The sequence below is a fragment of the Maylandia zebra genome, linkage group LG23 (assembly GCF_041146795.1).
Source record: "Maylandia zebra isolate NMK-2024a linkage group LG23, Mzebra_GT3a, whole genome shotgun sequence".
Classification (NCBI taxonomy): domain Eukaryota; kingdom Metazoa; phylum Chordata; class Actinopteri; order Cichliformes; family Cichlidae; genus Maylandia; species Maylandia zebra.
In genome coordinates this window covers 28,911,012-28,936,560 of record NC_135188.1, presented here as the reverse complement: position 1 = coordinate 28,936,560, position 25,549 = coordinate 28,911,012, and the positions used below count along the sequence as shown (strand labels likewise).

The 25,549-nt window shown below is 40.5% G+C and overlaps 1 protein-coding gene across 1 annotated transcript; it reads left to right on the top strand.

The window, feature by feature from the left end:
- The first annotated feature begins 505 nt into the window (after window positions 1-505).
- On the top strand, window positions 506-25,277 carry obsl1a (obscurin like cytoskeletal adaptor 1a). Its single transcript, XM_004571255.6, has 25 exons — window positions 506-1,026; window positions 2,400-3,662; window positions 5,351-5,620; window positions 5,878-6,138; window positions 6,573-6,878; window positions 7,836-8,102; window positions 8,190-8,465; window positions 8,884-8,998; window positions 9,214-9,374; window positions 9,570-9,842; window positions 9,951-10,226; window positions 10,336-10,611; window positions 10,694-10,969; window positions 13,461-13,736; window positions 13,825-14,094; window positions 15,540-15,806; window positions 15,881-16,150; window positions 16,264-16,530; window positions 17,901-18,167; window positions 18,261-18,373; window positions 23,162-23,315; window positions 23,485-23,646; window positions 23,979-24,083; window positions 24,183-24,449; window positions 24,527-25,277. The coding sequence occupies exons 2-25, from the start codon at window positions 2,474-2,476 to the stop codon at window positions 24,799-24,801; spliced, it is 6,639 nt and encodes a 2,212-aa protein (XP_004571312.3). The 5' UTR covers window positions 506-1,026; window positions 2,400-2,473; the 3' UTR covers window positions 24,802-25,277.
- The last annotated feature ends 272 nt before the right edge of the window (window positions 25,278-25,549 follow it).

Below are 25,549 nucleotides of genomic sequence, written 5' to 3'. Positions count from 1 at the left end.
ATAGATTTTTCAATTATTAATATGTGCTGAAATACAAACATACAAACATTTTTGACACACAAAAAGAGAGATGAAGCGCAGGGCGTGGAGCGTATTAATATGAGTTGTTAACAATGCTTGGTTACAAAAATTATGGTAGTTACTATGTTACAATTGTGTAACATTAACTGATGATGCAGTACTAAGATAATATATATATGGCCGTGTATCTGAAAGCCATGACATAGTCTTTTATCTTTTTAGCGTGAATTGCATTATCATGACACCAAACTCTTTGTTTCACTTCCATCTGTTGATCATCCCTCAGTATAAACCATTTTCTAATGTGTGACACTAATTTGACCCTATTTATGGGTCAGCGTGACTCATGAGGCAAGGAGCTTCAGCAGGCAGGGCGTCCTTTCTCTTCTAAAGGTTTAACTCAGGATATCTTTTAAGCTGAGTGATCCATCGCAGAGCTCGGCCCCCTTCTATCTTCAGCGAACCATAGCCTGTCAATGGGGAGCCTAACTTTATCTGGCCCAGTGTCATTGAAGCTGCTGGTATTTTTAGGGGGTGGCTTGCAGCGGCAGCAGCTGCAAAAGCATTTACTGCCCCCCACCACCAATTCCAGCTCACTCTCTCTCACACCACACTCTTTAGCTATTGGACAATGACAGTATCAGAGCTGACGCATAAACCAGGCACTCAGCTGAAAGGCTGTGGTCATTTTACTCCTTGCCACCTGCAACCCAACACCAGACTGAGGGGACACAACTAAGATATTACTATGACTCTGGACCACCAAATGTGAATGGAAGCTACCATTTTTCTCAGCTGCGTTGGTGTTGAGTGACTAGCAGGTGCTCCAAACAAGACAAACCAGGAAAACAAGGAACATGAGCAGAAGACTCTAAACGTGCTTCTTGAATGCTAACCTAACCAATGATCATCCAAGTAAACTGATGCCAGCTTGTATTTTTAAGAATAACATTTTAAGGCATCACAAGAGAGACAAATGCTATAAAGACAGCATTTCTTAAAGCGGTAAGTCTATCCTCTGAACTCTTTTTTTGTGTCACTGTGTAACTCTCTCCTGAAAATGCCTGAGGACGATCTTTTCTTTACATGTGCCAACAAAACATTCTAACACTGACTGAGCTTGGGATGTGCCTCTACTTGTCATAAAGTTGTATGACTTTATGCTCTTTAGATGATTTCCAAGCGTGATGTGTCACAGAGAACAAATGGCTGCCGTTCTCAAAGCAAAAAGAAAGGTGGTGACAACACAGAGGAAACAAATGAGCCATGAAAAGAGACAAGTGGCAGCTGCATTACAAATGGAGGCTAAAGCTTTAGATCAGAGATGTCAAACTCATTTGACATTGTGTTTATCTATTAGTAAATTACTTTGGCTTAGCGTGAATGGTAATGGGGCAGATTTTTATCAGTCATAGAGGCTGTAAAACCTTTGAAAATACAGTTCTAAGTCAAAATCTATTACTTCCTTCGCATTTTCAAAAGCTGTCAAGTGGGCTCGATTTGAGTCCTTGCCGGGCCAATTCTGGCCCCCAGACTTTATGTTTGACACCCTTGCTTTATATACTGAATTGTTTAAGTTGTTGCTAGAATGTTACAATGAGCTGACAAAGAGAAGCCAACAGTAAGACTGCAAACAGCATTCTGTACACATGAATGTATATAAGGGATTAGTTGGTCCTAGTTAGTGACTGCAGGTGTGTTTGTGTGTGCTATGTGACACAGAGGCTCCAGCATCTTTTTTTGGACAGACTGCTTTATAAATACACTCTTCACTGAGCTACAGCACCAGCTGTGAGACAACCAAAAGTGTTTGCTCAATACCCACCTCGCAAAACCACTAAACTTCTTTACTTCAGCTTTGGGAACTATATTGAGTATTCAGAATTTTTTAAAATTTGATTTAATTCAGTTTTATTTAAATGGTGCCAAATAACAACAACTGTCACTTCAACACACTTTATATTGTAAGGTAAAAGCCCTACAATAATGGAGAGAAACCCCAACAATCAGAAGACCCCCTTGAAAAAAGCACTTGGCGAGAATGGAAAGGAAAAACTCCCTTTTAACAGGAAGGAACCTCCAGCAGAACCAAACTCAGGGAGGGGCGGCCATCTGCCGTGAAAGGTTGGCGATGGGAGGAGGACGACAGGAAAAAGATACACCGTGGAATTAATGGAGATTGATCATTTTATTGTATTTTATAAAACTGTTCACTCTGCATTCTGCTTTCAGTTTGAGTCAGATTACTGATGAACCCATCTGGGACACAATAACCACACAGTTACTGTTTAGATGGTGCTTTGGGGTTTGAACTCAAAAGCTGCACTCATGGCAGATTTTAATCATCTACTGAACTAATAATCTTCTTTCTCTTTCAGCTATTTACAAAACAGAAGAAGATCATTTTGAGAAGAAACTTCTTCATTCGACCCAAACAAAAGGTGACATCACCATGGATATTTTTGGTGGCGCACCTCGTGTTTTAGGCTATCCACGTCCTGTAGTGGCCCAGTGTGGAACAGATGCAACACTGAAGTGCCAAATCGGTGGAGACCCACGCCCAGATGTGATCTGGGAACGCAAAAATGTCCAGATCCTGTCTGAAGGACGCTACAACATCTCGGATGAGGGAAAGGTTTACTTGCTGACTATTACCAGAGTGACCCAGCAGGATGCTGGCCAGTACATCTGCAAGGCTAGAAATAGCATAGGAGAAACCTATGCAGCAGCCTCACTTAAAGTTGAAGGAGAGGCCCAGCAACAAGATGAGGACGCAAGACAGTTAGTGGTCAATGGTGGGGCACAGCCTATGCAAGAAAACGGAGAATTTGTGGGACACCTAAATGGCTACAATGCAGTGCAAAATGGTGAACACTGCAAGGCAAATGGAGGGGAACTGAATGGAGAATGGAACAGCAGGCTAAGCAAAAACCAAGCAGAGGTTGATCTGACATCTGATGACAGACCGCGATTCCTCATCAAGCCCCTGTCTCTGCGTGTGGATCGAGGCGAAGACGCTGCCTTCTCCTGTAAAATCTGGGGGACTCCTCTGCCAGAGGTGATTTGGGAAAAGGATGGGAAGAAACTCAATGACATCTTTGAGAGTTCTCACTTCAGCATGAGAAATGAAGATGGTGGCTGGTTCCAACTCAAGATATATCGGACACGTATGCCAGATAAAGGCGTCTACACCTGCAAGGCCGTCAACTGCCATGGTGAGGCCCTGGCTGGGGCCGTCCTTCTTGTCGAACCTGTACCAGAGCGAGGTGACAGCAAAACATCCTCGACTGGTCACACTAACAGCCAGTGGTCACCAAAGCACAGGGGTGGGAGGCCCAGTTTGTCAAGGATCACAGCAGAGCCACCTGTCGATGCATCAAAAGTGAAGAAATTTGCAGTAGCGGAGGGGAAACACGCCAAGTTTCGCTGCTTTGTAACAGGGAAGCCGAAACCTGAGATCATCTGGAAGAAAGATGGAGTTCCCCTAGAGCCTGACAGACGTCATCTGATATTTGAGGACAGAGAGGGCTACTACACCCTGAAGGTGCTGTACTGTAAAGTGCAGGACACAGGGTTGTATGTGTGTGCAGCATCAAACGCGCTGGGAAACACCCTAAGTGCAGTTCACCTGTCCGTCAAAGGTATGGCAACCTGTTCTTTTTTCTGCAACCTTCATGGAAGAACATGACATGTGATATTCTTCTTGAACAATATTTAACCCAAATAATGTTAGTCCTCTGTGTTCACTGAATGCTACAAGTAAATGGAAAAAGTGATTAAAAGAGTAACAGAAACCACAGAAGGTGATTAACATTGAAACATTATTATAAAACCTCTGAAAATAACCACCTACACAATTTAATCATGGCACCTTTTTCCATGTGATTTAACCAAGTACAATAACCCATTTTTGACCATGTCAAACCAACACATTTGGCATTTGGTGGCTTGATGTACTTACATTGACTTGAAGGGATTTAAGTATGTAGAGTGAAATTTGTTTTAATTCATTCTACACAAGGTAAAAACTTCAGGGAAACGCAATGAAATCTTGTTGTTTGAACACCTACTTTGTTAGTCAAGGCAATTACTGCTAGTCTTGCGTAATGAACCAATATGCAGGTTGATGATTTCATAGAGACAAACAACCATTTGCACTTACGTTCATGGGTAATTTAGAATCACCAATTAACCTAACTCCAATTACACACTGCAAACTAGGCAGATTGTGGATTTGAACCCAGGCCCTTGTTGCTGTGAGACAACAGCACTAACCATCACACCACCAAGCTGTCAATGCAGGCTTAACAAAATGATTACAAGGCTTGATGCAGAATTTTCTGTAGGTTTTTGTCCTTGACAGGTTAAACCACAATAAATAGCAATAGCATACACGTGGTGTGGGTGTAGCTGTCTGCCTCTTAAAACTCCAGCAATTTTCCTGCAGTTTGACATCTAATATGATCTTGTGAATTTCGTGAGTCCAGTCAACTAACCACGCTTACTAGATTGTATCATGTCATCTCAACAAGAACAAATTAAGTTGCTGAATTTCATGCAGATGCTACATGATTTAATTATGTTCACCTTAGAAACATGAAATTATTTAGTTGAAATTACAAGTTTGAATCTTTTACATGTAACAACCACCCAATTTCATTTTTTTGAGTGTAGAAAACATTTCATTGTACCAAATATTATTCCTTAAAGCAGATTAAATTGCTTTCATGCTGTTGGAACCTTTTGAATAACACAAAAGAAACGTCTTTCTTTTCAAGACATTAGTCACTGAAAATGGACAACTGAAATGAATATGTATATGTCCAGTTACAATAAATGAGGGCATATCTTAAACCATACTAATAAAACATTATACCATGAGCTGCAATTGTGAGGGCTGTGCATAGTTAGAATGCTACCCCATTCATATGTGATTCATTCTGCATCTGTGAGCTGCCTCTACCATAAGAGTCAGTTTAGTTAATGGGCTCAACATGCCAGTCATTAACATACAGATAACATGACGGAACATTACCACTGCTAATCACTGCTTGAAAACTATTATATGGTAGCAAAAGAGAATCAAAAATTAAGTGTTTGCGCTAAATTTTTTCGTTTCCACACATTATATTTTAATTATTATTTTGAGTTTGAGTTTTTCTAGGCCTGCTGCCAATGCAATGAATTTGAACTGTCTTCTAAATCTACGCTATAGCACTGCGAAACAGCTTCTTGTTTGGCATCTCCATCAATCCTTGCACACATGTACCCATATATATGTACGATTCATCCACTTTGGACCAAAGATAACGTTGTCCTTATTCTTCAGGCCCTGCCGTGCGGTTCAGGCGCCCGTTAAAAGACGTGGAGGTGAAAGAGCGGGACGTTGCCGTGCTTGAGTGTGAGGTACCTGATGAGTCACTCCCAGCTGCCTGGTACCTGGAAGACCAGAGGCTGATGCCCAGCAGTAAATATGGGATGGAGCAGAAAGGAACCAAACGAAGACTCACTATTCACGATGTGGGAACAGACGATGATGGAGTCTACCTCTGTGAGATGCCTGATGGAGCAAAGAGCATTGCTGAGCTCTCAGTTAAAGGTACACTATGAAAAATAGGCTATGGTGCATCAAATTATTGTAAAAAGGGATGGTATTTCTAGGACTAGTACTTCAGGAAGACAAAATTTCAATGCACACTTGCTTTATCGCATTAATCCATTCATGTCATTATTTCAAGCTAAATGATCTCTGTATAAACACCTGCTAGCACAGTGTGTGGTCAAAGGGGGAAACTACCTGATGCAGCTTTTAAGCTTATTTTGAAAAACTATTTGCATTGATTTTTATCCGTACAGGTACTATTGTTCGTAAGCTTCCACGAAAACTGGAGGTCCTGGAGGGTGAGAATGCAGCCTTCTGCGTGGAGGTGGAGAACGAAGACATGGAGGTCCACTGGTTCAAAGACGGGTTGAAGCTACATGAAACACACCAAACAATCCTCAAGTCTTTTGGCAAAACTCACATTCTGGTCTTTGTCAACGTGGCCTATCACGACTCGGGAGTTGTGACATTTGTCGCAGGACGATCCAAGACTTCATCACGCCTCAAAGTCAAAGGTAATTTAGCAAACACTTTGTGTAAATGTTTGTTAAGGGTTTTTTTGCCTTGATTTGAAGAAGCTTTGCAGGTTGTGTTTGAGATTTAAATAAACATTTATTTCAGGTTTATTTGTTGCAGGATGATTTTGTCTTTTGTTACATTCAGTAGAGTGTTTTTGCTGGGGGTGAGAGTGGGAACTCTGATGGCAAATTTATTTTTAGAAGGAGTCATATGCAAAAAGGTAGGCTCACTTGTCTAAATGTATTAATTTTAAGACAAAATGTGTTTTTATTTAATTATTTTTACATTTGTCTAATAATACATTACAATTATTGCTTCTGCTTGAATACTAATTAACTAACTAGTTTCAGTGAATTTAATGATGCCTTCTGACAATCAGCCTTTTATCAATCCACCCTTATTACATTCTTTATTCTTCTTTGTCTTTCAGCCACACGACACTGCCCACCTATCTGTCCGGTGGGAGTCAAAATGGATGTAGACAGACCCAACAGTGCGCTACTTAACTGGGATCCCGCCCCCAGTAGTCAGACCTCCACCCGCTCTGTGTTTGTGCTGGAGATGCAAGAAGTGGGTTCTCAGGAGTGGCAGAAGTGTTTCACCTCAGAGACCGCCACCTCAGCTGAGGTCACCGGTGACATTGTACGATGCGAGGGCAACTACCGTTTCAGAGTTTGCTGCATTAACAAATATGGACGAAGTGGCCATGTGGAGTTTCCCAAAGTTGTCCATCTGGGTGAGGAGCACACGGCGACAGATTTTACATACAGATATATTAAATGTCATTTTTTTAAAGTTTTACTTGAAACTCTTCTTTGAGGTGAATATAATTTTATTCAAAAACACTACAGTTTACTTTAAATATGAAACACAAAATTGTATACATTTTTAGGTAGAGCGTTTGTTTTTTTAACTTGCTGAGAAACCATGGGCATATAAATGTTAATAATTTTTCTTCTTTTAATTATGGTTATTTCAGTTATATTGTGCTTAAATTTGTTGTGGGTGTTTGATGTGGTCTCCAGTGTGGCAAAGAAAAGTGTTAAGGTTTAAGCGAACAAGGACATGTAGTTATATTTATCAGTGATAAACATAGATATTATGTAGACTGGAGTAAGAGAACTAATATGAAACTATAATGACAACCAAACAGCTGACAGTACTGTAAAATGACAATTTCCTTCTGCTAAATTTAACTTCCAGCACTTTCCTGTAATTTTCTAGAGTAAACTACGCATTATTTGTTGACTAATAATGTACGACATAGGATATGTTTATAGGACTAAATTGAGCAATTTAAAAATATGGACCAATATTTTTTTCTTTCAGACACCAATGATAAAATGACAATGAGTTTAAAAATAATCTTGCTTTAATGTCACAACAAGTCATGTATTAGTCATTTATGCACTGCCAGATCTGCTTGGATCAGCTGGTTGATGTTTTGTGGCAGTTCAGACATTGTTGCCAACAGGGAAGTTGCAGAGCGCCCTCTGGTGGCAGACTATGCAAGCTGTGCAAAATCAACACATAACATAGTAGAAAGACATTTTTCCTGTCTCTTCTTTACTTTTTAATTCTGTTGTAAATTCTGATGCCAATATATGTGCAAATAGCTAATATTATTAGGGCCAACATATCTGTCAGGCTTAATTGACTAATACCTGTACTGTACTTCTTCTGTACTTGCTAGTTCCTGGGCCCAAGATCCTCAGCCGCCTCCAAAGCTGTGAGGTTGTAGAAGGACAAGATGCTCACTTATCCATTGAATTGTCTGCCCCAATGGTTGGAACCTGGTTTCTCAATAGTGCTCAACTGCAGCACGGCGGACGATATTCAATACAACACAATCAAACAAAGCACTCAGTGGTGATCCATGAAAGTCGCATGACAGAGGATGAAGCAGAGGTCACCTTCATAGCTAACGGAGTCAGGGATTCCGCTGTGCTCAACGTTAAACGTAGGTGTAAAAACCTCTGAAAAACCTGTGATTGATGCATTTTTTTTAAGTTTGCTTATTTCTGTGTTCTTTTTTTTTTTTCATCAGCTGCCGTGATGAAATTCAGTCCTCTGTCAGAGTTAGACAGCAAGAAAAAGGTGGACATAGGGGATGCCATTGTACTCTACTGTGAAGTCTCCCATCCGTTTGCAAAAGTATCCTGGTTCAAAGATGGCAAGGAGCTTCAGGTCTCAGATGGTCTAAACATCCAGGCGGATGGGAATATGAGGAGGATCGTGATCCAGTCAGCTGAGGAATCTCACTCTGGAGTTTACACATGTGAAACTTCAGGGGATGTCATCACATTCAATGTGGATGTTGCAGGTAATTGGTTTATGAACAGATGACATGCTGATGAGCTTCTTTAACATTAACATAGACATTAACATTAACATGGATATTAATTGACCATTTTGTTATATTTACTTAAAGAATCACATGTTAATTTTCTTATACAGGAAAATGCATACTTAATATACTATCTGGATTTCATATCATGAAAATACTGATGTTTCTTGGATTATTAAGTGACACTGAATATAAACAACTGTGTCTCTGACTGATTTTTATGTCTTGTAAGAAACCAAAACCTTGTTTAAAACCTGTGCTAACACATTTGGACCACATCTGGGCTTATTATTAAACCATACCAAGAATCACTCCAATTTTTAGAGGGCTAGTTCATGTAATACCTTGAGCTCCAGCCATTGACATGCAGTCTTCCTTCTACCCTGTTTTTAAGGTCCTCCGGTGGATTTCAGTCCGGTCGCTGAGGATGAACTTCATAAGAGCAGCATGGAGTTGGACCCTGTGGTGCTGGTCTGCCATGTCTCCAGAGATGATGCTGAAGTTGTGTGGTAAGACTGAAGAATTCCTGTTTGCAAATAAAGACAGATCTGTAGATCTGTAAAGTCTGTAGTCTTCTGTGTTTCCAGTGTCTAACTGTTCAAATACTTCCTGCATCATTTTGTTTACTGCACAATCAACCTCTTAGTAGGACACAGGTTTTTTTTTAATGTAACTAAAACAAACTCTTTGAGACTCTTTACAGTTATCTGTGTCTGTGTCCCAGGTATAAAGACGGCTGTGAGATCAAGCCCAGTGACAACATAACTCTGCAGGCAGAAGGAACCATGAGGAGGTTAATTATCCGCTCTGCAGAAACCTCAGATGCTGGAAGTTATACTTGCCAGGCAGGAAACAGCAGCATGGAGTTCACAGTCAATGTCCGAGGTACACTGACCTTTCTCCTCCAACTCCTGTTGGTAAAAACAAAAGGCATTTAACAACATATTTTGGCTGTGTTTTGGCCCTGAAGTTTTAAAATGAGAATAAAAAGATTAAAGGTGGCATTGTGGAACAAATAGATTATTAATTCATTGTGAGCACCATTTGACCTCGCTCTTATTACTCAAACAAAAAACACAGAGCCTCCAGTGATGATAGTGGAACCTAAAGACGATGTGGTGATTGAGAGCTACATCTCAGAGGAGATCCACCTGCAGTGCGAGCTGTCTCGCTCCAGGGGGAAGGTGCGATGGTTCAAGGATGGCCTGCAGGTGGCAGAGAGTGAAAACATCCAGCTGATATCAGAAGGCCCTTACAGGAGGCTGACAATTCTCTGCAGCTCAGAGGAGGATGCTGGAGAATATGTCTGTGAAACAGATGGAGACTCCATCTTCTTCCAACTTGGTGTTAAAGGTAAAACTTTAGTGCTCACCTCTTCTAACAGATATCAAATTGAAACATAGAGAATCTACAAAATAAGTTTAAATGCTTATTTTTTTTAATATCTTTCACTTGTACTAGATCCACCAGTAAGAATCATTTATCCCAGTGAATCAGAGCTGGAACTGACTCACTTGGCATCAGAGAGGCTGGAGCTCAGCTGTGAGATCTCAAAGGCGGATGCTCCTGTGCGCTGGTTCAAAGACAGTCTAGAAGTAGAGGCAGGGCACAACTTGATCCTGGAGGTGGACGGGGCCCAACGGAGGCTCATTATACCCATAACCACTGTGCACGACACGGGGGAGTATGTATGTGACACAGAAGATAACTCTTTGGCTTTCCTAGTAACTATTACAGGTAAACAGGCATACATTCAGGCTAATTATTTATGGTCTATACATGGTCACTCAGTAAACGAATCATCACATTACATTTTACATACTTTATTTCTCTTTGCTTCACTTAGAGCCACCAGTAACGCTAACTTGCCCCAAAGACATAGCTGAAAAACTGGAGAGTCTTGCTGGCAAACCAGTGATTCTAGAAATTGAGGTGTCCCGACCAAATGCAGAAGTCAAGTGGCTGATAAATGGTGAAGAAATTCAGCAAAGCAGCAATGTCACCATCACAGAAGATGGGCTCATTCGTCGTTTGACAATTCACTCTCCCACTCCTGAGGATTCTGGCAAATACACTTGTGACGCTATGGATGATAAAATTGATTTCCAGGTTAAAGTTTCAGGTAAGATGCAGCAATTGCCTCGGTATGAGTTTTCTGACCCATTGTGAAATTTAAAGATAAATGTTCAATTCTGTGTCCTCAGAGCCACCAGTAAAGATTTTAAGAAAGTCAGAGATCAAGAACAACCTAAAGTTCTTGATTTCTGATGACATTGTGCTGGAGTGTGAGCTCTCCAGAGCCAATGCTGTTGCCAAATGGTACAAGGATGGCTGTCGTGTTCAGGGTGATGAAAGGTTCTGTGAAGAGGAAGAAGGTCCTTTCCGCTCGCTCGTCATCCTCAATGCTGAACTCGAAGATTCAGGAGAATATTTTTTGGATGTCGGAGATGACAGTATCAGCTTCCAAGTTACAGTAGAAGGTAAGGTTAATATGGCTGAATGTATTTTTCTTCTTTTTTAATTTTTTCTTAGAAAGCAGTCGTGCATATTTGTTTAATATGCACATTGAAATACATATCCTGGTCAAAAAGGACTCCAGGTTTCCTCACATGGTTACTGCAGACGAAAACAATGCCATCCATGGTAAATACAGTCCCAATCAAAAGTTTAAGACCACTTGGAAATGACAAAATATCATATTTTGCATGGTTGCATCTTAACAAGGTTCCAGGTAGAGCTTCAACATGCAACAAGAAGAAATGGGAGTGAGACAAAACATTTTTTTGAGCATGCAATTTATTGAAAACAACACTTAAAATGAAACAGGCTGTTTTACAGGAAAAAGCACCTACTTTGTTTTTCTGCTGTAGCTTCCGTATTTTGCTTTTTAAAAAAATGTTTTTTCATGTGTTGTGAGACCAACGCATCGCCTTGAAAGGTCTGTTTGTGAAGTGTTTGAGTGCGTGCGTGTTTAAATGATGGTATTTCATTTGATGTAGCCACATATAGGCCTAACACTCCACCCAGTGTTTCACAGTTATGACTGATGTCGTTTTATTCTCGTTTATTGCAGAGCACAAGTATTTTTTTGCTCTGGTCAGAGGGCCCGGTGGTGCCAGTGTCCGGCAGCCTCGCCTCTGTCAGTGCGCCCCAGGGTGGCTGTGGCTACAATGTAGCTTGCCATCACCAGTGTGTGAATGTGTGTGTGAATGGGTGGATGACTGGATGTGTAAAGCGCTTTGGGGTCCTTAGGGACGAGTAAAAGCGCTATATAAATACAGGCCATTTACCATTTACCTACTATGGTGCATAAAAAAACATCACAGGTGGGATCTGCTTGTCATGCCAGTAACACTGGAAACCATCAAGATTTTTTCTCATCAGAAAATAAAACTTTCTACCACCTTTCAGTGTCTCATGTCCAAACGGTCAGTTCTGTGGCGTTCAAGGAGACGAGGCCTTTGAAGATGTTATTTTGTTTTTGAAGCCCTTCAGTCTCATATGCTGTCTGAAGGTTATGGGGCTGCAGTCAGCACCAATAAAGGCCTTAATTTGGGTCAAGGATCGTCCAGTGTCTTGACGGACAGCCAATTGGATCCTCTGGCTCAGTGCTGGTGAAATGTTTTTGGGTCTTCCATCATAACCCTCAGGTTCATTTAAGAAATTCCAAATGACTGTCTTACTGCGTCCCACCTCAGCAGCGATGGCACTCTGTGAGAGGCCCTGCTTATGCAGTTTAACAACCCAACCATGTTCAAAAAGGGAACTTTTTTGACTTTTTAAGATCCTACCATGCAAATATGAGTTTTTGCCATTTTTCAAGGGGTCTTAAACTTTTGACTGGGACTGTATCTGGTTAGACACCATGTTACTAAGATTTTTAAGCGAAGTAAAATAGTCAAATTTTTATTTGAACTTAGAGGTTATACGGGCTTTTATATCTTTATGCCTGCAGTTTAACTAATAGGTGTTTCATCTAGCTTTATTGACACTGTCAATAGAAAATTGTACTTAGTAGTCAGTATAGACTTTTAATAAAATAAGTTTGCATATGATAGAATACTGCATGATGACCTCTTTATAACTCAGACTGTTTTTAGTTCACTGTGACCCGTTATCATGCAGGGAAGGAGCAGTACCTATTAGTGCTAGATAAGAGCTTAACGAGCAGTTTCACTTCATGCCAGGTAGAGAAGCCTCTCCTGGCACACACGCACACACACACGCGCACACATCCACATTCCAATGTAATAAACGAATGCACCTACTGTTGTATATAAATAAAGACCAGGACAGTGGCAGAGCGCGAGTCCTTGAGCCACTGCGAGCACTCTGTGACTGCCCTTGCAAGTAAAAACTGCAGCGTGTGTGTTTCTACTCTCTGACTCTCATGCTGAAGAAGTGTCTTTAGAATATATCTCTTGACAGACACATAGAGCTGGGTATCATCTGCATAGCAATGCAATTGTATGCTATGGTTTCTAATGTTACTGCTTAAGAGGAGCATTTATAATGTAAATAGAATTCGTCGGCACAACTGGAACTCCGATCTACATGAACAGAATGTCTCTGAGAGACTCCGTTCTGTCAGAGGCCATGACAAGGTTATTCATAACCTCCATGTCAATGCTGTTTCTGTGAGGAATTCTGAAGTGTTAAGTTTTATACATACCATTCCAATGAAGATAAGCAGTTAGCTGTTTTTCAAGTACTTTTTAAATATTTATTTAAATAAAAGGTTAAACTTATTTTTTGAAAGGGATAAGGCTAAGCATCTTGCCTTGGACTTTTTGAAAACATTTTTGAAAACATTTCAAAACGGCAGCTAGTATCTGGCAGGATCAAGTAGTTATAATTTTGGCTTCCACTGGCATGATATTATCACAAAAGAGCTATCTCTGTATGTACATTTTTTTCAAAAGGATATTTCTGGCAAAACTTTGCATGAATTAATCCATCTTCTTCCCTCAGAGCCTCCAGTGACCATTGTTGGAAACTCAAATGACCTTGAATACCAGGAGATGATGGCAGGCGATGACCTGATCCTGGCCTGTGAGGTATCTCGTGCTAATGCCCCTGTCCAGTGGTATTGTAATGACAGGCTTCTCACCAGTGATGACCGGACCTATATTGAAAGCTATGGGACATTGAGGAAAATCATCATTTCCTGTGTTCAGCCTTCCGATTCTGGAAAGTATGTGTGTGACGCTGTGGATGACAAGATGGTCAGCGTTATACGCATTCAAGGTACGAATCCACAAAATAAGCCTTCACAGCTTTAAAGAAGAGAAAAAAGGTCATATAACTTTCTTTTAAATTTTCTTTTCTATCAAAGAGACTCCAGTTACATTTGTGAACAAGGAGGATGACATTGTTGTGACGGGTTACGAAGCAGAGAGCGTGACCTTGACAAGCTATGTTTCCAAGGAAAGCGCTCTAGTGCGCTGGATGAAAGACTGGTCGCCCGTTGAAGGTGATCGTTACCGAGCACTCATGGAGGGCCATAAACGCACTTTTACTATCGAGCCTTTGAGACGCTCTGATGCCGGCGAGTACACATGTGACATCAACACAGACCAGATGCACTTCAGCCTGCTGGTGAAAGGTTAAAATTTTGTTTTGCATTTTGAACAGCTATGTACACTCAACAAAAATATAAACGCAACACCTTTGTTACTGCTCCCATTCCCCATGGGATGGACGTAGAGACCTAAAATTCATTCCAGATACACAATATAACCATCCCTCCCAAACAGTGGTCACAAATCAGTCCAAATGTGTGGTAGTGGGCACATCTGCTATATTGAGATAATCCATCCCACCTCACAGGTGTGCCACATCAGGATGCTGATCTGACATCATGAGTAGTGCACAGGTGTACCTCAGACTGCCCACAACAAAAGGCCACCCTGGAATGTGCAGTTTTTTGCGCTATTGGGGGTCTGGGGACCCAGAACCGGTCAGTATCTGGTGTGACCACCATTTGCCTCATGCAGTGCAACACATCGTCGCATGGAGTCTATCAGATTGTCAATTGTGGCCTGTGGAATGTTGGTCCACTCCACTTCAATGGCTGTGCGAGGTTGTTGGATATTCGTGGGAACTGGTACACGCTGTCGTATACGCCGGTCAAGCACATCCCGAACATGCTCAATGGGTGACATGTCCGGTGAGTATGCTGGCCATGCAAGAACTGGGACATTCTCAGCTGCCATCTGCCCTGAACAATGTGAACCATGATTCATCCGTGAAGCGCACACCTCTCCAACGTGCCAGACGCCATCGAATGTGAGCATTTGCCCACACAAGTCTGTTATGGCGACGAGCTGGAGTCAGGTCAAGACCCCGATGAGGACGACGGGCATGCAGTTGAGCGTCCCTGAGACGGTTTCTGACAGTTTGTGCAGAAATTGTTTGATTGTGCAAACCAATTGTTCCAGCAGCTGTCTGGGTGGCTGGTCTCAGACGATCTTGGAGGTGAACCTGCTGGATGTGGAGGTCCTGGGCTGGTGTGGTTACACGAGGTCTGCGGTTGTGAGGCCGGTTGGATGTGCTGCCATATTCTCTGAAACGCCTGTGGAGACGGCTTATGGTTGAGAAATGAACATTCAAAGCACGGGCGACAGATCTGGTTGACATTCCTGCTGTCAGCATGCCAATTGCACGCTCCCTCATTGCTGTGGCATCTGTGGCATTTTGCTGTGAGACAAAACTGCACATTCCAGGGTGGCCTTTTGTTGTGGGCAGTCTGAGGTACACCTGTGCACTACTCATGATGTCAGATCAGCATCCTGATGTGGCACACCTGTGAGGTGGGATGGATTATCTCAATATAGCAGATGTGCCCACTACCACACATTTGGACTGATTTGTGACCACTGTTTGGGAGGGATGGTTATATTGTGTATCTGGAATGAATTTTAGGTCTCTACGTCCATCCCATGGGGAATGGGAGCAGTAACAAAGGTGTTGCGTTTATATTTTTGTTGAGTGTAGAAAGCCTCAGTCTGGCCTATCTTCTCATATCAACTTTGATTTTCTGTATTACAGAAATGAGAATTAAGTTCACAAAGCCGCTTAGAGACACTGTGGCCCACGCTGATGGTATGGTGACCCTTCGGTGTGAGGTGTGCAAGCCAAAAGCGGACGTCCAGTGGTTAAGGAATGGAGTAGAGGTGGTCCCAAACAGGAGATTCTCCATTAGGGCAGATGGAGTCGAAAGAAGCTTGACCATTCATCGTCTATCTCGAGAGGATGCTGGCGAGTATACCTGTGAGTCCAGAGATGACCGGACTGTTGCAAAACTGAGGGTAGAAAGTAAGTATGCATTGAAATAGAGTTCCTCTCCTCTTTTCAATGAGATAGCAGCTTCATAACTTTTGTCTTTTCAGTGCCCCGAGTCATTGAGTTCCTCACTGAACTCCACAACACTACAGTGCTGGAAGGAGAAGATGCAACCTTTAAGTGTGTGGTTTCCCCAGAGGATGTCCAGCTGGTCTGGCTCATGGACAATGAGCCTATCACTCTGGGTGATCGTTTCCAGGCAACCCACAATGGCCTGTGCCACACCTTGGTGATTAAAAAGTGCCAGATGCTGGACTGCTCAAAAATTACAGCAGAAGCTGAAGGACAAATAAGCAAAGCCAGCCTCAAAGTTCAGGGTAAGGCCAATCGTCAAGGTTAAAAGAGATTAAAATCCATCCATCTATCTTCTATCTGTGATCATCAGATGATCAGCAGTTGATCATTTTTTTCTGACTCTTGTAATGTTAAGAGGCTCAGGTCATGTTTACTAAGAAAATGGAAGCTGTTATGGCAGAGGAGTTTGGTGATGCCACCTTGGAGGCAGAGATTAGCCTGGAGGCCGGTGAGGTCCAGTGGATGAGGCAGGGGGTGGTTATCCAGTCTGGTCCCCGACACACGCTGGCCCAGAACGGCTGCAAACGCAGTCTCACCATCCACAACCTGACTCTGTCGGACAGGGGGACTTACCGGTGCGAGACTCTGCATGACCGGACGCAGGTCAAACTCAATGTAGAACGTAAGTGAACTGCAGCAGATAATGCCGATAATGCAGTTGTGTCATTAGGGTTAGGGTTTCTACCGAACTATTGATCTCAGGTTTCAATCCCTCTTAGTATACTTTAATCTGAGATATATTTTATCAGACTCATCCAGGGCATTAGGTCTCAAAATCATAGCTAGACTGGGCTTCAAAATGGTTAGATTAGATTTGGAAACTTCAGATTTTTCTGCACCATTTTATGATATTTTGATTTTTTTTTAGTTGAACTCATCATATTTGCTCAAAGCACGAGTAAAAATATTGAATGAAAAAAGCATTTTCTTAATTTTTGTGTTAATTATGTTTAATTTGTATTTTTTTTAATGCTATAACTATATACATCTAGAAACTGTTGTTTTTTTCTGTGAAGTGTTTTTTTATTAGTGTGTGTTAATTTGATTTAATTTGTTTTTGTTTTTCATATTTTAACAGGCTGATGCTCTTATCTCGTATCTGTCTCAAATTACAGATCCTAATTCATTTTTATGGGAAGAGACACCAGTGAAGTTTTCAGGATTTTAAAACATGCAAAAAGAAAAAAAACACCTTACCACTTTTCAGAAAAGCACATATAGAAAAGTATATAAAGCCAAAAATATGCAGCAATCATATAATATATGTCCAAACAACTTAAGACGATAAGAAGCATTTTGGAGAAAGCTCATGTTGATTTGAAATGCAACAAGCCTTTTTGTTTATTTTATAAATAGCGAGTGAAGAAATGAACTTTTCCTAAAATTGCTTATTGTGTCTGGATTTAACTGTTCAAACCTAACTGCTGTGTGAATAAATAAGATAAAAGGAGGCAGAAAGAACACTAGCCAGATACTTCCAGTACTTACTCGGCTCTGAAGACTATAAAACAAGACATTTCAGAAGCCAGCGTACCATGTGACTTTGTGATTGGTATCTCTTCTGACACAGATGAGTTCGGGCCTAAAGAACAGTACACACTGAAGGTGTTTTTCACAGCATGTCAGAGTGTAAAGAAGTACTAAGAATAGCCGAGCCAGACCTGTAAGTGTGAAAAGATATTTGAAACACAGCCATACTGTTATTCAGCCGTGTACAAGAGTGACACAGTGACAGTGGACTGCTCCTGCTAGTGTTTTTGTAACATGATAAACTGAGCTCTGTCTATATTTGCACAACCTTCAGTTGTCCTTGAAACACAATCTTGGCTTTCAAATGCATATCAGCAAAATACAGTTTGCAAAAAAAAAGAATTCTCTCAGTTTTTTAAAATAATTTTTTCAATGATTTAATAGATATTTATTCGATTTATAATTTGATAATGATGGTATCCTCTCACCTCTCACCGCTTTCACTAATCTACTCTTGTGCAGCCCGTAAAATCGCCATCCGCAAAGGTCTGACTGACCAAGAAACCTTTGAACGAGAGACTGCCTCCTTTGTGGTGGAGCTGTCACACACAGATGTGGAGGGCAGCTGGCAAAAGGACGGCATTCGGGTCAAGCCAAACAATCAGTGTAGGGTGAGCACCAATGGACGAGTTCACGGCCTCACCTTGTCCAACCTTACTCTGGAGGACACAGGCACCATCGCCTTCTCAGCTGAAGGAGTGCGCACCACAGCGAGGCTCACAGTCAAAGGTAAATACAAGCCCGTGAAGCTCACTGGTTTCACTTTTTACACCTTCATCAAGTAGTTCACTGACTGATTGACTGGACTGACTAAACTGACAGAAACACCAGTGTCCATCTTGAAACCACTGGCTGATGCCCGTGTGGAGGAGGAATTTCCTGTCACCCTGGAGTGTGAATTCTCCCGACAAAATGTTGAAGTCAAATGGTTTAAGGTAAAATCAACCAGTAAATACTCTCAGTAATCTTGCCCTTATTTTGTCTTATTATACCAGCAAGGTGACAGTTTTAAGAATGATATAATGAACTAGAAAGTGCATTTTCTGAAGAAACTGCAGTGTGAATGCTTGAATCTGAATGTATGCACTGAAATGAATTAATTGCTGAATTTTGAGTTAAAAATATTGAATGAGATTTAAAAAAAACAACAAAAAAAAACGAATTTAACCTGAAAACAAAGGTGCTGAACTGCTAAAAGCTGAAGGTTACACAGAAGAAGAAGTTGGAAAAAAGCTGAAAATGTTTTAATTGTAAATTAGAAAAACCTAAGAAATGAGAAAAGAACATTTAGAGTCAGAAAACATCTGAAAGAATATTAAAAGGTCATATTCTTTGAATCACTGAATGACTAAAATGTGATCCCTCCACTTGGATCCACACAGTTTAAAAAGTTTACATCTCTGAGCTTTGAAAGACAAGATGTTGGAAAGAGAACAACGATGGCGACGTTTTGAGGGTAAAATGATGGCTGTAACACTGTGGAGACAGCAGCAGTTGAAAGAGAAGTGTTTCAGATGAATCTTGGCAGAGTGAGAGAGAGAGCTCGTTAAGCAGGCAGGTGTGAGCCTGGTTGCTATAGTGACCGCACCCAATGGCTCCATACACACGGACACAGACATGCACCTCACTTTTGCTGCTTAAAATGAACAGAAAAGTCAGGCCGAAACAAATCGTTCCCATATGAAAAGTACAAGTCGTATTGACGAAATTCTTTCACCGTGAGCGACAGCAATGTCTAGTCTACTGAATTCTCAGTTTTCATGCCTGTGGAGTTTATTATATGGACGTGGTGACAGTGGAAAGACACCATGCTCTTCTGATTTTCAAAAGAACCTTCTGAGCCATTTTAACATTAGAGTCTATGGAAGAGTTGGAGGGAGGAGGCTGTGCATTGGTGACATTTACGAAAGAACCATAACACCTAGGACAATAGTAAACACATTGGATGAAAGAGGACAGCGATGGCTACGTTTTGAGGGTAAAATGGTGGCTGTAGAGCAAACGCTGTGGACACAGCAGCAGTTTTAAAAAATATTTTAAGATTAATTTTTTTGCTCCTCTCACTCTAGCAGTTGAGCTCTCTCACTCTAGCCCCAACATTCCGTCCCATACACACCCATTATAAACTCTGAAACGGGTGAAAAAACATCATGAAACTTAAACTGGAACTGAAGAAAAAGTATAATAGATATTGAAAAGATAAATACAAGTTGAATAGTTGAATGTCTTGTCTTCGTTTTAAAGTTTGAATGGTGGCTCTATGTCAATGTATGTGGAAGTAGTAAGAGTTTAAAAATGAGTAAGTTGAATGAGGATTTGAAGGGTCTCCCCATTGAAATACATTATAAATTTTTGTTGAATAAAGTTGAATAAAATTAAAAATATAAATGTTAAAAATGAGAAAAATAGAAGCAGTGTTGTCCAAAAGAATAGGAATCTAACGGTGTTTGAATGGTTTTTCTAAGTTGAACGGTTTTGAAGGAGTAGGATTACAAAAAACGTACGGAATAGATAAAATATAATAACTAGAAAGTGCATTTTCTGAAGAAACTGCAGTGTGAATGCTTGAATCTGAATGTATGCACTGAAATGAATTAATTGCTGAATTTTGAGTTAAAAATATTGAATGAGATAAAAAAAAAAAAAAAAAAAACCCGAATTTAACCTGAAAACAAAGGTGCTGAACTGCTAAAAGCTGAAGGTTACACAGAAGAAGAAGTTGGAAAAAAACTGAAAATGTTTTAAATGTAAATTAGAAAACCCTAAGAAATGAGAAAAGAACATTTAGAGTCAGAAAACATCTGAATGAATATTAAAAGGTCATATTCTTTGAATCACTGAATGACTCAAATGTGATCCCTCCACTTTGATCCACACAGTTTAAAAAGTTTAAATGCCTGAGCTTTGAAAGATACGGTGTTGGAAAGAGAACAATAATGGCGACAATTTGAGGGTAAAATGATGGCTGTAACACTGTGGACACAGCAGCAGTTGAAAGAGAAGTGCTTAAGATGAATCTTGGTACAGTGGCAGGCAGAGCTCGTTAAGCAGGCAGGTGTGAGCCTGGTTGCTATAGTGACCGCACCCAATGGCTCCATACACACGTACACAGACATGCGCCTCACTTTTGCTGCTTAAAATGAACAGAAAAGTCAGGCCGAAACAAATCGCTCCCAAATGAAAAGTAAAAGTCGTATTGACAAAATTCTTTCACCGTGAGCGACAGCAATGTCTAGTCTACCTAATTCTCAGTTTTCATGCCTGTGGAGCTTATTATGTGGACGTGGTGACAGTGGAAAGACACCATGCTCTTCTGATTTTCAAACGAACCTTCTGAGCCATTTTAACATTAGAGTCTATGGAAGAGTTGGAGGGAGGAGGCTGTGCATTGGTGACATTTATGAAAGAACCATAACACCTAGTACAATAGTAAACACATTGGATGAAAGAGGACAGCGATGGCTACGTTTTGAGGGTAAAATCATACCTGTAGAGCAAACGCTGCGGACACAGCAGCAGTTTTAAAAAAGATTTTAAGATTAATTTTTTTGCTCCTCTCACTCTAGCAGTTGAGCTGCCTCACTCTAGCCCCAACATTCCGTCCCATACACACCCATTATAAACTCTGAAACGGGTGAAAAAACATCATGAAACTTAAACTGGAACTGAAGAAAAAGTATAATAGATATTGAAAAGATAAATACAAGTTGAATAGTTGAATGTCTTGTCTTCGTTTTAAAGTTTGAATGGTGGCTCTATGTCAATGTATGTGGAAGTAGTAAGAGTTTAAAAATGAGTAAGTTGAATGAGGATTTGAAGGGTCTCCCCATTGAAATACATTATAAATTTTTGTTGAATAAAGTTGAATAAAATTAAAAATATAAATGTTAAAAATATGAAAAATAGAAGCAGTGTTGTCCAAAAGAATAGGAATCTAACGGTGTTTGAATGGTTTTTCTAAGTTGAACGGTTTTGAAGGAGTAGGCTTACAAAAAACGTACGGAAAAATAAAATATAATAATAATAATAAAGATTAGAAGAACAATACTGTGAATGCTTTTCAAGCATTCACACTAATAACTAGAAAGTGCATTTTCTGAAGAAACTGCAGTGTGAATGCTTGAATCTGAATGTATGCACTGAAATGAATTAATTGCTGAATTTTGAGTTAAAAATATTGAATGAGATTAAAAAAAAACAACAAAAAAAACCGAATTTAACCTGAAAACAAAAGTGCTGAACTGCTAAAAGCTGAAGGTTACACAGAAGAAGGAGTTGGAAAAAAACTGAAAATGTTTTAAATGTAAATTAGAAAACCCTAAGAAATGAGAAAAGAACATTTAGAGTCAGAAAACATCTGAAAGAATATTAAAAGGTCATATTCTTTGAATCACTGAATGACTAAAATGTGATCCCTCCACTTGGATCCACACAGTTTAAAAAGTTTACATCTCTGAGCTTTGAAAGACAAGATGTTGGAAAAAGAACAACGATGGCGACGTTTTGAGGGTAAAATGATGGCTTTAACACTGTGGACACAGCAGCAGTTGAAAGAGAAGTGTTTAAGATGAATCTTGGCAGAGTGAGAGAGAGAGCTCGTTAAGCAGGCAGGTGTGAGCCTGGTTGCTATAGTGACTGCACCCAAGGGCTCCATACACACGTACACAGACATGCACCTCACTTTTGCTGCTTAAAATGAACAGAAAAGTCAGGCTGAAACAAATCGCTCCCAAATGAAAAGTAAAAGTCGTATTGACGAAATTCTTTCACCGTGAGCGACAGCAATGTCTAGTCTACCTAATTCTCAGTTTTCATGTCTGTGGAGTTTATTATATGGACGTGGTGACAGTGGAAAGACACCATGCTCTTCTGATTTTCAAACGAACCTTCTGAGCCATTTTAACATTAGAGTCTATGGAAGAGTTGGAGGGAGGAGGCTGTGCATTGGTGACATTTATGAGAGAACCGTAACACCTAGGACAATAGTAAACACATTGGATGAAAGAGGACAGCCATGGCTACGTTTTGAGGGTAAAATCATACCTGTAGAGCAAACGCTGCGGACACAGCAGCAGTTTTAAAAAAGATTTTAAGATTATTTTTTTTGCTCCTCTCACTCTAGCAGTTGAGCTGCCTCACTCTAGCCCCAACATTCCGTCCCATACACACCCATTATAAACTCTGAAACGGGTGAAAAAACATCATGAAACTTAAACTGGAACTGAAGAAAAAGTATAATAGATATTGAAAAGATAAATACAAGTTGAATAGTTGAATGTCTTGTCTTCGTTTTAAAGTTTGAATGGTGGCTCTATGTCAATGTATGTGGAAGTAGTAAGAGTTTAAAAATGAGTAAGTTGAATGAGGATTTGAAGGGTCTCCCCATTGAAATACATTATAAATTTTTGTTGAATAAAGTTGAATAAAATTAAAAATATAAATGTTAAAAATATGAAAAATAGAAGCAGTGTTGTTCAAAAGAATAGGAATCTAACGGTGTTTGAATGGTTTTTCTAAGTTGAACGGTTTTGAAGGAGTAGGCTTTCAAAAAACGTACGGAAAAATAATAAAATATAATAATAATAAAGATTAGAAGAACAATACTGTGAATGCTTTTCAAGCATTCACACTAATAATAAAGATTAGAAGAACAATACTGTGAATGCTTTTCAAGCATTCACACTAATAAAGAATGCCTTTGACTTTTTTTTTCTATGACTCAGGACGGTTCGGAGCTAAAGCCGGGGAAAAACTGTCGGATCTACTCAATGGGTCGTAAGAGGTTCTGTCAAATCCTGCAGTGCTCCCGGGCAGATTCTGGCACCTACACATGCGACACAGGGGAAATCAAAACGTCCTGTTCGCTGGAGGTTTATGGTAAGCCTCTGATCAGATACTGGCTTAACACAACTCATTTTGAACCAACTGGAGCCAGTGAGTAGCTGGAGTAAAGCTTATACAATACCTCCATCTAGTGGTTTTAAGCAAAATAACTTTTTTCTTCTTTTGCCATCTGATCTTTTTGCCGTCTTTAACTAACTTGCAGAGCATGAGCTGGAGATAGTGCAGGATTTGGAGGATCTTTACATCCAGGAGGACCAGAATGCTGTCTTCATGTGTGATGTTTCTCTGGAGGACGTGACAGGGGAGTGGTACAAAGACGGCCACAGGATCCGACCAACCAGCTCCATCAAGATCCGCACTGAAGGTCAGAGAAGGCAGACATTTCTATGAGACTTAGAAATCAATCATAAAATCATAAATAATACAAGAGTAAAATACCATAATCTGCTCCAGAACAGGTTAAGTTTCAGATTGGAGATCAATAGGTATGAAATCACTGCCTACTGACCAATCGGTTCTCCAGAAAATGGCATCACCATCCATGGAAAAACCCTCAAACCTCGTTTGGAGAGGAGAAGGATTTAAATTTCTCTATTTGTAGTTTTAGCGGTACCTCTGGTGGTGGCACGACCTTGGAAAGAGCAAAAGACCACTTGTACACTGTTGGCAAGTCTGAGAATTGTTGCTCTCTTCCAGGGACCAAACACTTCCTGCTGATGTGTAACATTAAAGCTGAAGATGCTGGAGAAATCCGCTTTGTAGCCAGGGATGTTGAATCTACTGCCTACCTTGAGGTAGAGGGTAAGTTAATTCTTTATCTTCAGAATATTTTACTGGCCTTTTTCTTGGACATATCAGTGACTTAAAATCATCTATATGTTGAATTTCCTCTTGTTTCAGAACTTCCAGTTTCTATTGTAAAGCCCTTGCGAGACAGAACAGCTCTGGAGAAACATCGTGTGATCCTTGAATGCACCGTCTCCTCGCCTCACTGCAGCACTACCTGGTACAAAGGCAGGGAGGAACTGGTTTCCTCAGACCGACTGGAAATCCTGGCTGATGGCTGCTCCCACAAACTGGTGATTCAGCAGGTGTCTGTGGAGGATGAGGGCACCTACAGCATTGAGGTCGGAGAGCACACCTCCAAAGCCAAACTGATGGTGGAAGGTAAGTTGGGGCGGAAAGCTAAAGCGGAACACCCTAAATACATTTTTGTCAAACTGATTTGTTCTGTGTTGCTCCAGCCCAGGCTCTTGTGATGGTGAAAGAGCTAGAGGACGTGGAAGTGATGGAGGGAGAGCCAGCGACTTTCCAGTGTGAGTTATCAGTCGCCATAAATAAGCCTCCGGTTTGGACTTTGAATGGAGAGAACCTTAAACCGGGGCCCTCTGTCCGCCTGGAAAACCACGGGACAGTCCACAAACTCATCCTGAAGAGCACCAGCGTGGACATGAGCGGCACGGTGAAGTTTACTATGGGAAAGGCGAAGAGCAGCGCCACGCTCAACGTAACAGGATGATTGAAATGTAGTATGATTGTGGAACCAAAGTAACACCTGAGAAAATGAAGTGGGAAAAAAACCCAAAAAACCCCCTGTGGAAATTGCCACTAAAACTCTTAAATTAGACTATACTTTTTTTTTTTTTTTTACATTGTAGATCATATTTATTTGCTGTTTACATCACAGTAACTTTTATTTCAATAAAAAACTCCCAAATAAAACCCATTTAAAAATTGCTCCATGGAAACATCTGTTGGATTTTAAAGCCTTCTCATAACTTCAGAGAAGCTAAATGTGTGGAGATTATTTTGGGTGGAAAATACTTGTGTATTTGAAAAATCCTTGGAAGCACCAGAATGAAAATGCTTTTAAGGAAAAAAAATGTTTTACTTGATCCGAGCAGTTCTAGATGGCAACCGCTGGCTATGTGGATGTTTGTTTGTTTTTGTTTTTTTAAATAAATCTTGAGCCATCTCTTTGTTTATCAAGGTCAATTGCAGCCCTGCACAGCCTTTTCTGAGTTTTCCTTCCTTTTTTTTTTTCTTTAAAAAAAAGAAAAAAGAAAAAAAGCTTGACGGCCACCTTTCCACTGAGATTTCTGATGAGGCTTCAGGGAACAGTAGATGATCAGCTGAAGGTTCAGATGCATCCCTCAGGTCCGGTGTCAGGTCTTTGTTGCCCCCTCCCCCCTCTCTTAACATCTGGCTTTTTTTTTTTGTTTGTCTGACTAAATGTAACAAACCCACCTCCTCAGGCTTGAAAATGT